General features: G+C 41.1%; 1 protein-coding gene across 2 annotated transcripts in view; it reads right to left on the reverse strand.

Annotated features, from left to right (window-relative positions):
• The window catches only part of clip1b (CAP-GLY domain containing linker protein 1b), a 35,157-nt gene that overhangs the window by 9,389 nt on the left and 10,926 nt on the right, over window positions 1-14,842 (reverse strand). For both annotated transcript variants that reach the window (XM_035632704.2, XM_035632697.2), the window contains 5 exons: window positions 13,394-13,555; window positions 13,163-13,258; window positions 12,180-12,237; window positions 11,982-12,079; window positions 2,098-2,204 (listed from right to left, as the gene is read on the reverse strand). In XM_035632704.2, coding sequence (XP_035488597.1) covers window positions 2,098-2,204; window positions 11,982-12,079; window positions 12,180-12,237; window positions 13,163-13,258; window positions 13,394-13,555 — 521 coding nt within the window. The remainder of the gene's footprint in view (window positions 1-2,097; window positions 2,205-11,981; window positions 12,080-12,179; window positions 12,238-13,162; window positions 13,259-13,393; window positions 13,556-14,842) is intronic.

The raw sequence follows: 14,842 nt of genomic DNA on the forward strand, positions 1-14,842 counted from the left end.
GAAAGACAAACTCTGATGTCATTGCGAGAGAAATGGCCATGTTGTTGGAGCCAGGCGGTCCTAGGAGGAGACACAGCGATTACATAACAGCAGCAGACTGAGGAAGGACGTGCCTCAGACAGAATGGAGGAACACACTGTTGGTGCGGGACAGGGCGGACGTAAAGGGAGTGAAAATGTAACCGAGGTGGTTCAAATGACTCCTCCAAGGACATACATAGAAGAGCAGATAAAGTTCTGCTCCTTAAGGTGGATGAAGCTGTATTCTGTTTCACTGTAACTAAGGACAGTTGTTGACATGTCGCTCTCCCTCCGCTGCTCCTCCTTCAGGATGCTCTATATGACTATAATTCAGCCTGTTAGATCCAGCTAGAGCTATGATGTCACAGCTCGTGGGTGGGTGTGGGGGGGGGGCTAGGGCAGGATGACGTTAACACACAAACACACATACACATGGTCTAAAAATAGACCTTGACATCAGGCTGGAAATCACAAACACAACAAAGCAATGTAAAATCATGCTGGTACAAAAAAAAGCTGAGCGATCAGTCACATATCTGCTGCTAATTAATGTTTTGAAAATGAAAAAAATATATATTTCTATGCAAAAGCTGTGAGAAAGACAAAAGCAGTTGGTAATCTGTCTTGCTTTGTATATTATTTACTGTTGGAAGAGTTTTTCATGCTTTAGCCCCAAGCCGTTTAAAGTCTGACACTGTGGGGCATTTAGTATGATATTGCAATGGGATCAGTTATCTTTGGGCCACAACTTTGGTCATTTCTTTTTGCCTGCATTTGTTTACATTTCAGCAAAGTTCTCACGGCTCATGCTGTGTCTCTTCTGTAGTTCCCTTTTGAGTTCTCTCCTCCCCATGGTTTGATTTTGTGTGCAGGTGTGTGTGGCTGTAGGTGCAATAGTGGGCATGGCTTTCTCTTTGGGCACCTGGCTGTTTCGCGCACCTGTTCGTAATCTGCTCATCAGTGGCTGCTTAAAAGCTGAGGCTGGACGTGTGCTCGACACCACGTCGTTCTGCTAGTTGTGGCATTTATTTGGATTTTACTTGTCACTAGTTCTCTGACCAGGATCAGTTTGTCTGGAGTCTGCTGCATTCTGAACTGGCTGTTAGCGGTTTAATGGTGATGTGTCCATGGATGTAAGGCAACTCTCCCTGAACTACTTTGATACTGAGGAAAACTTCAAAACCTGATGATTCTCATGGCAAGTGTTGCAGCTATAAGAGCCTCCTCTTCATAATGATCTCTATATGGGATTCTGGATGTTTATTCATTATTCAAAGATAATGATATCCTTGAGAGGATTAGTCACACTGAAATGAAAAATCTTTTTTTTTGGTGTCCGTGTACCTCTGATACAGAGAAAATGTATGAATCATCATCATATCAATTAATAGTAATAAGTGTTTTGTCTTGCATTCATTGCATTGAGAATCTAGTCAGGATTCATCTCAGTTCCATTATCATTATGAGGTATCACACAAAAGACTTAACAGATTAATTGTGTTACTGCAGACTTGGTGTTTGCTGGTTTCACAAATATGCTAATTGATGTTCAGTTCATAGGGAGAGGGATGGAAACCAAGTCCAGTGGACAGGATCTTAAACTTAGTATTTTATGGATGCACGCATTTTGAGTGAGGACTCATGGTTCAGCAATGTTTAATAGAAACCCATAATACCCAAGGGGGGCGTTTCTGAGAATTGTTATCCACTTCAACATCATATCCCTAATTACATAATAGCACCCTGTAGCTCATTATGGGCTTTACGCAACAATTTACCAATGAGGGCGTCTCTCTGAAGAGTTAGAGATGGATCTACCTTAATTACACATTTGACATTTCAGCAGTAGACCATTAAAGAGGTTGTTTACATGTGTGCATTGACGACATGTAATTAAATCGAGCCAAATTCGCACAGTTAGTTCTTTTTACAGAAGAGCTTGAAAATGCAGACTGGATTTTTAACTGCCAAATTTACCACACCAGTCTAATGAACTGACTGGCTGGAGCCACCTTTTATTGGAGACACGAGCCAGGGGAAGGGGGGGAAAAAGGCAGTACATCCCCTGACTACTTACAATTCCTTGCAGAGGACTCCAAATCTCTGGTTTTCTGAACTGCTCAGCTCCTTCAACAGACTGAGCTCCTCCTGGTACTTGGAGTTCTGCTGTTTCAAAGCCTCAAGCTGCAGCGGAGGAACAGACACAGATGGAGGAAATGTAAGAGGACGTGAAATAATCCTTACACACCAGGTTAACACAACAAAGGACATCCCACCAAATTTAGATTTTCTCTTTTGCTCAATTTAACATTATATTCCCAGCTAACACGTTGTTAGACATTGGCCTCATTCCCAGAAACTGGGTGATTTTAACGTTACTAGTTTTCGTCAGTGATGTTAATCCTGCCTAGAGCCACATGTGGGTATTATTTTACCCCCCGCCTTATTAATGATTACAAGCATAATGGCCTACTGTTTTTCAGTGAACTCCACAGACCTCCTGTAAGTTAAAAAAATACCATCTGTAGTGACATTTTGTATTTTAAGGTGGCTCTCTATGGGAAGTGTTGCTTGTCCCTCTATTTTTATTTTTTAATCAGTTCTGTGTGAAATTTGACTTGTGTGCGAAATTGGAAGATGTAAAAAAAGTTTTGCTCAAATGTTGCAGATGGAAACATGCTCACGCCAAATTGTGGGCATTAGAAGAGCAAGACCCTTAAAACCTCCTCAAATGTGCTGTTGTAATATACAATTGGTGCTGCTGTCCCCTTGGCCCCGTCTTTTTTTACCCATATATGTTTTATGTTGATTTTGGAAAATTGGCCAGGTTACAGATCTATCAGTTCCCTTTTGCAATTCACCCATCAATCACTTACTGATTACTGTGATACTGAATTAAACTTAAATATGTGGCAACTCAAGCAAGTTCTGATATATATATATATACACTGAACAAAATTATAAACGCAACACCTTTTTTTTTTTTTTGCACATTTCAGAGTGGCCTTTTATTGTGGCCAGCCTAAGGCACACCTGTGCAATAATCATGCTGTCTAATCAGTATCTTGATATGCCACACCTGTGAGGTGGATGGATTGTCTCGGCAAAGGAGAAGTGCTAACACAGATTTGTGAACAATATTTGAGAGAAATAAGCCTTTTGTGTACAAAGAAAAAGTTTTAGATCTTTGAGTTCAGCTCATGAAAAATGGGGGGCAAAAACACAAGTGTTGCGTTTATAATTTTGTTCATTGTATATACATATATATATCTCCTTAAGAAGTGTACTGTGATCAACTGAATGACATCAACATGTGTCATGTCCGTGGAGGAGTGATTTTTGACTCAAATTCCCCTCACACTATCTTTGCCTCCCCATTAACTCTCTTTTGGCTTGGTCTTTTTAAGGGATTAATCAATTATCAAAACATTTGCTGTGTGGGCCACTCCCACAGCTTAGGGAATAAGACACCACCCATGAACTCAGTGCCCAGTTTGAGTCTGGTTAGGGATCAACGTGATTGGTTATACATGTGTTCCACAAATATTCCAGTAAAAAAACGTACATGTATTCCACAAACAATGTATTCCACAAATATTCAAGGAAAAAAAAGACAAGATAGACAAGATAAATTGTGGCCCACTAACACCTAATGACATGTAGTACCTAAAATGCACCATCTTTCAGTATTCCGGATGAGTCAGCAGACAGCAGTATGGGGTTAAATCCACATGGAGCTAAAAATAAAAAAAAACCCACGGACATCAGATCACTCGAGACAATCTTCTGTTTCTTGTCTGAGTAAGACGTCTGGGGTTTCCGAGAGCATCGAGAAAAATCATAATCTGACTAAAAACCGCTTCTCAGACACGTGCAGCCCTGTGACACCAGCAGTTTTGACATTGCAAACAGTCAATAATTAATTAACAAGTACGACTTTAAAAATCTATGCTTTTGCTGCAACTGGCATCAAATACTCGTAATGAGTCACACTGTGAGCCGCCGCCTGCAGTATGTTTCTGTCAAAACACTGTTCAGAGCCATCAGCTGTGTTTTGGATGCCTCGCACGTGAGTTTCTGACTTCGTGACAACCTCAGTGTTTATCACTATACAGTATTTACTCTATACAGTCCAAATCTCAACTGCACATCCACCTAACTTTTATTTTATTTAAATTTTATTTTATATTGCGCAACAACTTTGCACATTATTGTACATATTTTTATTGTTGTAAATAGTGTTGTTATTGTTATATTTTCAGGCATAGTGTTTCTATTTTGTTATTTACCTCAGACTCTTTCTATTCTACTTTATTATATCATCACACTTTCCCCTGTGCTGCTACACTTAGTGGTGCTGTGTTGATCCTGAATTTCCCCTATGGTGGATCAATGAAGGTTCATCCAAACCTCCAAAGTGAAATCTACACAACGGGATGCTAAAATACATACATGAGCACACTGTACATAAACACACAGAAACGCATACACAGGTTACCTGGTGCATGCTGAAATAGACCTGATAAACATACGCAAATGAAGACAAACATGCAGATTGCTCGGTGAGAATAAACATAGATAACCTCTATAACTATGTTCCACCTATTTCTGCTTACAATGCCAATAACCTGCTCTTTCATTGGCCGACAGTTCAGTTTGAGTCCCGTGCTCAGCAACAGACAGTCCTACCTGATAGTGAGGCGGTTAGATGTTACTGGAGTAACCCTGATGCAGAGCAGCTATGTCCATACCTACGCACAGCTCACCACAGCCGGACTTCAACCTGACGTCCATCTGCTAAACACTCTCCCTCTCTCTGCACTGTGACATGCACACACTAACATAAGCTGGGCATCAATAAATCATCAGCTCTCATCCCCCCGCCATGCACAACCACAAGAGGCAAACGGAGAGCATGTGTCGCCTGAGCAGCCTGCCTCTCTCCTGCTCCCTCTCACTGTCGGGTTAAAGAAGCTGAGCACTTCCATTATGTAAGCCTGAACAAGCCCCTCCCAGACTCACCCACCACCATTCTGCAGCTCACAATCTTGTTTCCTCACTCCCCAACATTGTATGTGCACACACTCCTCAGCGCCATTCATTCATGGTGAATCCACAGAATCTCATCGGAGAATCAGCTGCAAGGCGACTGCTTTGCTCTCACATTACAAGGTCAGATATAAACAACCAGCCATTCATACTATACTCTGTGATACTGAGCAGTTGTACACAAACTGCAACTACTGATAATTTTTACAAACCATAAAATTCCAGAAAATGATATAAACTTTTAATGGTTTCTTTTGGTTGACCATTACTTCAAACCCCAATAATATTCACTTAATGTTACAGAAGAGAGACATTACAAGCAAAAATATCCACAACTGAAAAGCCAAGCAGAGAGATGTCTAGAGATGTTCAGTAAGAAAACAACATTATCATTTTTAATTAATCCACCGATTAATTTCTTGATTAATCCTTTGGTCAGACAGTGCGAAGGCCAAGGTTTGTTTTGGCCCACAAATAGTTGAAAACCCAAAGATATCCAGTTTACAAACACATAAAAAAATAACATCTGAGGCATCGAATTAGTCGAAAACAGAGGATCTTAAACCATCAACCGATAAAAAATAGTCGGCCATTCATTTACTGTCAATCTAATCGATCTAAAAACGAGCAATCATTCACAATTGAGAAGCTGCAACCAGAGAATTGTTTGGCATTTTTGTTTAAAAAAAAAAAGTCACAATCATCACCACGGTTTAGGGGCTAAAACGTCATAAAACCAACTCATAGATTAACCGAATTATCATTCCAGATCTTAATACTACAGATGTCTGAACAGCACACAGACAAAAGAAGCCGATATCAAGTCAACCATCCAGTAACTAAAGCAATGTTCTGTCCAGCATCACACACGCAGTATTACATCACAGGCTACAGTGTCATGGGTAAGTGGAGAGAAGAGGCAGATGCAAGAGCGTCCTGCTGAATAATTGCTCTACAATTTTTGGGCATTTTTTGATGACAATCACGTTTCTCTTTTTCTACTTTCTAGATGTGTGTGCATTTAAAATACATTAAAGGGCCCATATTATGCCCCCTTTTACACAAGTTACATTGGTTTTCAGGTGTGTGAACTACATGTCTTTGCCATTCCATGTCAAAACACCTCAAGGATCAAGCCACACAGCACCCTCCTCTTTCTGTATAAACAGCCCTGTGAGACTATGGTCGATTCCAGCGCTTTCCTGCTCACTCCTCGCCCCCCTCCCTTCGTGTTCCGCAAAGCTCCGCCTCGCTCCTCCCCGGGTCTGCTGCGCAACTACGCCGTTGCGCTGCCATGACAACAGTTGCACGTGACAAGGCACAAACACGACGTAGAGGCCCGGGAGGCACAGCGAACACGTTCTCCATAATTACACACAGAGCACAAGGGGCTGGGCGATAGAACGTTAACGATATCCCGGCCGGCCTGCGTAGCTCGCGGCCGGCCGGTAGCCACGAGTCTAGCTACGCCGGCCGGCCGTGAGTCTAGCTTGGCCATGCCCGCGGTCGTCGTTCGCTTGCGGGGAGAAAATTATGGCGTAGATGTGATCTGTTTTTCGCACTTCAAGGGGGAGGTGCTGCTCAGGTTGGGGGCGTGGTTGCCCCAGTAGGAGGAGTCAACTTAGTCACTTGACGCCCGGGCTGTGAATGGCTCGTTTACAGACCGTCTGCACGGACAACACCCAAACCACGAATCAACGACTCATTGTTTTCTTTTCATTTTCCGTGGGCTGGCAGACACCCCAGATAACGAAATATACGTGGAGGCAGGCTGAAAAGGTGCCTGGAGCATAATATGGGCCCTTTAACCAGTTGGTTATTCGTTCACACTGTTAATACTGCAAATGTTTGTTTTTTTCCACATGTGCTCCTGTTGAGAGGCTTTGAATATTACCGTTTATAATAACTCTTCTTTACTATCCTATCTGAAATTATACTGACTGGATGTGCAACTATTCCCTGGAGAAAGAGACATTTATTTTCTGTTCATCCTGACAACTGAATAAAGCACGTATAAGCTTATAAAAGCTGTACAATTAATGATTTATAACAAAATAATGATTGGATGTCAATATAAGGACATTTTAATTGTTAATAAATAAATCAACAACTAAATCTCCTGAATTATCCATAACTGGCATACAGTCAATGAACGATTAAAAATAAAAGACATACTATCATGTCCTCAAATAATAAAATGAAAATTCGAACATTTACTTATTGTATTAGTCTAAATGTGTTTATTTGATGTATAAAGAAATTATTGATTTATTTATCTAGAAACCCTTCACTTTCCATGACAGCTGAGAAAATTCCATCAACTGATGAAGACGATGAGAGAACGTTAATTTCATTTATTTCAAAATCTTACTGTAGAAAATCGAGATATAGTTAAACAGCATTCTCACAGCTGTTTTCACTTTTAGTCAATTTCTAAAAAGGTAAAATATTTATATCCACAAACAGCAGTAGAGGACAGCTGCAGTGCAGAAACATCTAGGAAAAAAAGCAACACAATGACGTATATAAAAACAACCAAACAGGAAGCATGTTTATGTTCACTCCCGAGCTCCCGCTCTAATCTCCTATGCATTTCTCTGGCTGTGGTGAGGCCGACCATCTGGAGCACACAGGCAGCTGGAGTCAGAGGTGAGTGTACAGCGGACAAGAGAGAGGGCAGCAGAGAGCCACAGACTGACTGAGCGTCTGTAGGTGGACCACAGTTTGAAGCAATGGCATTGAATATTTGTGAAATTATGAAAATATGAAGTTATGTACTGGCCATCAGAGCAGGAAGAGAGATGAAGAGGCAGACTACAGTAGTCCATGCGTGACTGATTAATCCGATGACTGGGACACAGTCACATGCAGTCAGTGTGGGAATTCTGATGTGAATGCACTGAAAAAAAACCTGCAGGCTACAGATGCTAAACTTGTTCTATGTGCACGTGCAAATCCTTTCATGGGGCCGTGGATACACAAAGTAACACATGCGCACGTTTTACATGGGGATGTAGTGAGCGTTACTAACTTATTAAAAGAGTTTCCACGCAATACAACAGCACAAGTGTAAGCATCAGCCAGTCCTCATCCGAAAAGCCTCTTCTCTTGCAGCATTAAAAAATGGAAAGCACAACGTAACATCTGACTTGTCTGAGTATGTACGTCGAGCGGAGCAGCCAAATGGAGTTATGTTAGAATGACACGTTACTAGCTGCTGGCATTACACATTCAGCGTTTCTTTCTTTCCGTCTTGGTGAAAACTTTGTAGCTTTCAGAAAATTAAATTACTTTGTGAGCACAGTTAAGCCACAGCTTCTAAGAAAATTGACAAAATTAAGCCAATTTTTCTTGGATAGTTGTCTTTCTATGTTTATCTATTTTTGATACAAGCCACTTAAAAAACCCTGACCTAAAAAATAACGACATTTCAATCAACAATGATATTACTGATCCTGTTGAGAAAGGCTGTTCCTATCCCGGGTTTTTAGTTATTAGCATAGTTAAAAATGCCAGTAAGAATTTGAATGAGGTTTTCTTACTTCTAAAACAGAACCTGGTTTAGAAGTTGTAATTTCACCTTCAGCTCTCCCCGCACACCCCGTTTTCACCTGGCAGTAACATCCGTCCTGAGTGATCCGATCACAAGTGGACAGCTCTAAGTACAGGTGAAAACACTCAGGACGCATTGAGATCGGAGTCTTGTGAATAGGAGCATTGTGGTTTTTCTGTAAAATACATCTGTGGTGATCCACATGGTGGAAAGGCAATGACTGTAAATACGTTGGAGCGATGTGAGAGAGAGAGAGAGCAGGTAACTTGTGACCCAGCGAGGGAGAGAGAGTTGACGGCACAAGCCAATGTGAGGTGCTGATCCCTGATCGGGCCAGGAGACATTCCAGGAGCTGCCTCTGCGCCTGTGCCTGAAGAGCCTCCAGCTGCCGTCTGTTCTATGTCGCCTGCTGCCATTGCATCGGCGCAAACTCCCTCGCAAATTTAGCCAGCATGGTCACTGACAGCTGCTGCGGCTGCATTCCATGTGTGGTGGTGTTGGGTCCCACGTTGGGCGCCACTGTGGCAAACATCCTTGCGACACTGGGTTACCCATCACACACCAGAACAACAGCCGCTCACCAGTAACTCTTTTATTAAAAACAAACACAAAACATCAATCAACTGAAATGCAGTGTGACACTGCCTGGCTTCTGTCACACCGCTCGTCTTTGTCTCTCTGTCTCTCTGCTCCGTGGAAGCTTCTTCACAGGATTTTTTTTAACCTGGGGAGTGATTAGACAATTGAAGTCAGGTGTGCTAATCACTCCCCTGGTGCAGCTGGCGGTGCTCTCCCGAGTCACACAGCAGACTGTAATTTATATTTTGACATCAAAAAGCAGAGGATCAGTAGAACAAGCGGACGCCATGTACAGTATGCACTACTCCTCCAATTCAATAGTTCGTTTTTAGGCTGTATTGACCCTCAGTGAATGCACGGAGTCTCTTTTCTACAGCTCTTCTACAGACGTCTGACGTGCAAAATCACAGATGACTAGAAATGTAAGAGCATTAATACTAAATAAGTTGAAGCAGAGTGTTCCTGTATTTTATTCATTGGGTGATGAGTTCGTACAAGAACACAAAACTTTCTTTTTCAAATAAGTTTTGCATATTACAAATGAGGGATTTCTCTGTTTGTGTTTTCCTCTTTGCTTTTTTAAATAGGCAATGTCAAGCTCCTCTGTGAATCATCTCAGTTTAGAAACATTTGCATCATAACTGTCATAACCCCCAGACCCCGGAATAATTTACGTGTTTCATTGCCCTTTATTCATTATTTATCTATTACAGTAGTTCTCAACCTTTTCTTGGGCCACCGTCCCCCTATCCATTTTCCAGGTCCCTTACCACCCGAAACACTCCCGTATCACCGAATTGCGGCTTATCTTCGGGACTACGCTGTCAAATGTTTTTTCTGGCTCTGCACAGGCCGCTCCCCTAATGAAATGTTTTTCTTTGGTTTCTGCGGTGTGGGGTTGGTGGGCGTATACGCAGTCGCCCTGGACAACGAATCTTTGGTGTAAACTCGCCTTAAAACAAACGCCCCTCTTTCCAAAGTATTGCTTCCAGTGCCCCCCCCCCCTCCAAACACTGATCTATTACATTTTATTTTTTAAAGCTTTTTAGGTATGTGGTCACGGGCATGTGAGAGATGTGCTTGGGCTTGTGTATGTGTATATATTTTATATATTATTTTTATTTTTTTATGCTGCAAAGTGGATTGCTCCAACTGAGTTTCGTTCTCGAGTTTTCGTTTCTATCTATCTATATCGATCATAATGTGATGACAGCTGTGGGGTTGTTGGCGTGTGACTATGAATCACAAAACCACATCCAAATGGTTTTTCAAAGCTTTCAAAACAGAGTCTTCAGGGGTTTTAAAGTAAAAAAAAAAATAGTGAAGGAATTTCCAATACCTAGTAATTCCTTAAGGCTGCATGTGGTCGGATCAGGTTGCCGTCTTTATCTCCTCTACAATTATTGACAAACAATCAATATTGCACCACTGCCATTTAAAAAATATGTCATCATGATAATCTCCAATATTACAATATAAAACATTTAAAACATCACTCCACTGAAACTGTGTTGATAAGCATCCAGTTTGAAAACTGTCAAGCTTTAATCAAAAAAGTGAGTGGTCGTCGTCTGTGTATTATTTAAACCAAATAGGAGTGTAATGTGTGCATGTGTTAGTAATTTTTTTAACGATGTTAAATTAGCCTGAGTAGAGTGTAGGCTCTGAAGCAGTAGAGCTTCTTTAAGTCTGAATGAAAGCACACTGGAGAGGGAGGATTACTTTAAGAGGGATCATTAAAGGTCCGGAAAAATGTTTGAATTTAGCACAATCAGAACGATCACTTTTCCATTTCCTTATACAGAATACGAACAATGATTTGCTGTTGAAAGCCAGAAGCACACTGAGCTACTGCGGTGGGAGTCTGAAAATGCTTACGCACTGATTCATCATCTACGTACAGCATTACTCAAGCTGCAGTCGGAGGCCAGGACAGAGGAGGCAAAAGCAAGATTAGGTCCCAGGCTCTGCTGTGTGCAGTTTACGTACAATAATAAGGAGACTGGTCACATGAGGTGAAGGAGTTGAACCAGTATCATCTACTGAATTGATGTAACAACTGATTCAGTAAAGCACTAAAAACTCACAACATGCAGCGGTGGAAGACCAACAATTAAAAAAAATATTCCAAAAGTCCAGCATTCAAAATTTGACTTCGGTAAATGTAAAATGTACATCTCAGGTACACTATGCATTTACCTAAGATGTAGATGTACATGAAGTATGTATCATCAGCAAAATGTATTTAAATAGTAAAGCAGAGGTAGTCATTCTGCAATAAAATATTATTATAAAAACGGTTTTGGATTATTGATAAGGACCCGTTAGTGCTTCTGCAGCAATTCATTGTGGTAGCTGCTCGAGGTGGAGCTGGTTTTAACTACTTATTATACAGTTATGAAGTTTTGTTCCGTGGTTTCACGAGATAAATCTGAGGGATTGTGAGATGATTATTAGGACAAGGAATAAGAAAAAAATCTATATATTAATTGAGTTATTTTCTTTCATCTTCTCCATGATATATTGGGTAATTTTCTCTCTTTGGGCCTGAATCAGTTATTTAAATGAAACCATCTTCAAAGTCTACAGGGGAGTGTGTCTTTGCTGGGACTGCTAACAACACATGAGCTCTGAAACATTGACATTGGCTGCTTTCTTGTAAGTGGTCACAGGCCAAAAGTGCTGGAAACCCCTGGTTGAATTTTAGACAATGCATTTTACACAATTTTTTATTTCAAAGTACAGTACGAAGTGATTTTCCTGGACGTGTGTGAACCTACCTGTGTCAGCTGGGCTTTCAGCTCCTTCTCTCTGCACTGGCTCTCCTCTTTCATGGTGTGATAGCCTTTCTTCGACTGTTCCACCCTCTGCTCCAACTCTGATAAAAAGCAGAAGGTCGTCAACTGTAATAACCATCATGAAACTATCTAAAAATCGAATGAGCATAAAGGCAGTCGGGATGCATCATATATGTTTACCTTGCATGGTCTTCGCTGTCCTCCTGTTCTCTTCCTCGGCGACCTCAAGCCTCTCTCTCTGAAATGGAGAAACATCAGCTTGACTACGAGCTAATCACTTACAAAGTCACATTCTTTTACCTTGAGCTAACCGGGCAATAATGAACGGGTGCAGAAAAAATGCAAACTCTGTGGAGGAAATAACTCTTCACGATGCCCACGAGCAAAACACCTCCCAGTGCAAAAAAACAAAGCCTGGGCAGATCTCCAGCAACAGACATGATGCACTTATTTGTGGAAATGTGCTTGTTGTTTTATATACCCCCCAACCCCACTGGCATCACCTGTTGTTCCAAAAGCCTGACCATATTTAATGAATGAGACCGCATCTGTCTGAATGCAGCCTCACAGGTTTGACGAAGGGAGACAGCTCTTCACATGAAAGTGAACAGGGCATTGTCCTCTATTGATTATCAGAGAAAGCAAATCAACTCGAATGCAACTGAGCAGTGAATGTTTTTTATTTTGATGTTATACTAAATGTACTGTTTGGGCACTGTAGATACAGATACATTTTACATATACATACATATTTGCAACTCTTTTTTGTTACTTTTTCTTTCTTTGTTTGTTACCTCCACCAAGGAAGTTTATGCTTTCCCCCCTGTCCGATTGTTTGTTAGTTGTTTTTTTCAGCAGGATTACGCAAAAATCACTAAATGGATATCCATGAAACTTGGTGGAAAGATGGTACATGGGACAAGAAAGAATATTGGGGGGGGGGTCAAGGATTTCTTTAACTTTCTTTAACATTGTGAGATTTGGTGTTTTTGACATTTCCAGGGAATAATTCAGGGATCTTCATGAAAATAATTAGGCATATTTAGGGGACTGATATCTATGTGTGTGTGCAATTTGGTGCGCCTCGAATGAATTTCAGTGGACTGTTCGGCCTCTGTGGTGATTAATTATATACTGTTTGTATTAGTTTCTTCCTTTCTTACCAGGCTGTTCAGCTGCTGATCCAGAGAACTTTTATCTTGCAGCACAGACTGAAGCTCTTTCTGTTTGCTCTCCAGGTCAACACTCAGCTCACTGATCTGTTGAGGACACAGTGTAGCACATACAATGCAGACATGTACATCTGAGTAGAGCCATAAATAATGCATTGCCACGTTAGCTTAAAGTACACATTACAAAGACATATGCCTATTTTCTGAGGTTTTCCCACAAACCCTTTTCTCTTGAGACTGTGCCTGGGCCTTGAGGCTGCTAATCTGTTGCTGAGACAGAGACGCAGCATCCTCCTTCTGCTGGGACGCCCGGAGCCTGAGCTGGAGACCTGCCACCTCCCTCTCAAGCTCCATGATCCTGGAGCGCTCAGACACAGTGGCCACCTACAGCAGCAAAAGCAGAGAGGAGGCATGAGGGCGAAACAGGAGGAGCTGACATAGGAGAAGACACCTGGGATATATAGTGTGAAGCAAATGCTTCAACCTGATTATTGTGCTCTGTACTTATTTAAATATATAACAGTTAAATTAATAGTTGTCAGCAGCAGTGGTGTTTGGTTCACCTCAAATTGGTTAAGTTACAAAAGGATAATATAAAATCATTTAAAATGTGAAAATTATAGGGCTGCAACTAATATTATCTTCATTATAATTTTTTCCCGGCTTAATCATTTTGTTGTAATTTACAAGAAAGAAAAGAAGAAAAAAAGAAACGAGAACAAGCCATAGTTTGGCATTTATCAATATTCATTCATTCATTCATCGTCTACCGCTTTATCCATTTAAGGGTCGCGGGGGGTCGCTGGAGCCAATCCCAGCTAACATTGGGCGAGAGGCGGGGTACACCCTGGACAGGTCACCAGCCTAGGGAGACGGACAACCATTCACTCTCACATTCACACCTACGGTCAATTTAGAGTCTCCAATGAACCTAACCCCATTCTGCATGTCTTGTGACTGTGGGAGGAAGCCGGAGAACCCACGCATACACTGGGAGAACATGCAAACTCCACACAGAAAGGCCCTGGTTGAACCGGGATTCGAACCCAGAACCTTCTTGCTGTGAGGTGCTAACCACTACACCACCGTGCAGCCCCATTTATTAATATTAATAAACACATTTATTTTATTCCAATATCAAAATTATTGGTGGTCATTTGGCAAATCTAATCAACTGGAATTTTCAGCTTTAATATTTATCACATTTCTGAATAAAATATAAAAATGATCTACAACCATTAACTCATCTTTCCTGGTTTACCAGGGAGAAGTCATAGTCAGAAATACATAGGAATGCATTTAATAAGACAAATTCCAAAAAAGGTCAATGGTTAAGCCATCCTAACCTGACAGTGTATCAACATTTTGAATTAGTCATTAAGTTATAGGTTAAGTGGATATGTGAGTAAACACAATAAAGGTTAACGTTTCCTGCTTTCTTCTAAATTTGAAGAAAACTATGTATGTATTCACTGGGTAACATCTTCCTACACGCACTATAGGTTATCTTGACTGATCTCCACACAAACACTGTCCTGCTGCACCAAATACTCACGAGAGCACTGAATGTGGATTAATCCACAGCTGAAAATAGTCCCCAATAAATGCACTATTTCTTCCTGTTTGAGTGACACATTCTAAAAATAAATAAAACTAAAGCATTAAAGGCTG

Source organism: Scophthalmus maximus, chromosome 1, assembly GCF_022379125.1.
Source record: "Scophthalmus maximus strain ysfricsl-2021 chromosome 1, ASM2237912v1, whole genome shotgun sequence".
Taxonomy (NCBI): domain Eukaryota; kingdom Metazoa; phylum Chordata; class Actinopteri; order Pleuronectiformes; family Scophthalmidae; genus Scophthalmus; species Scophthalmus maximus.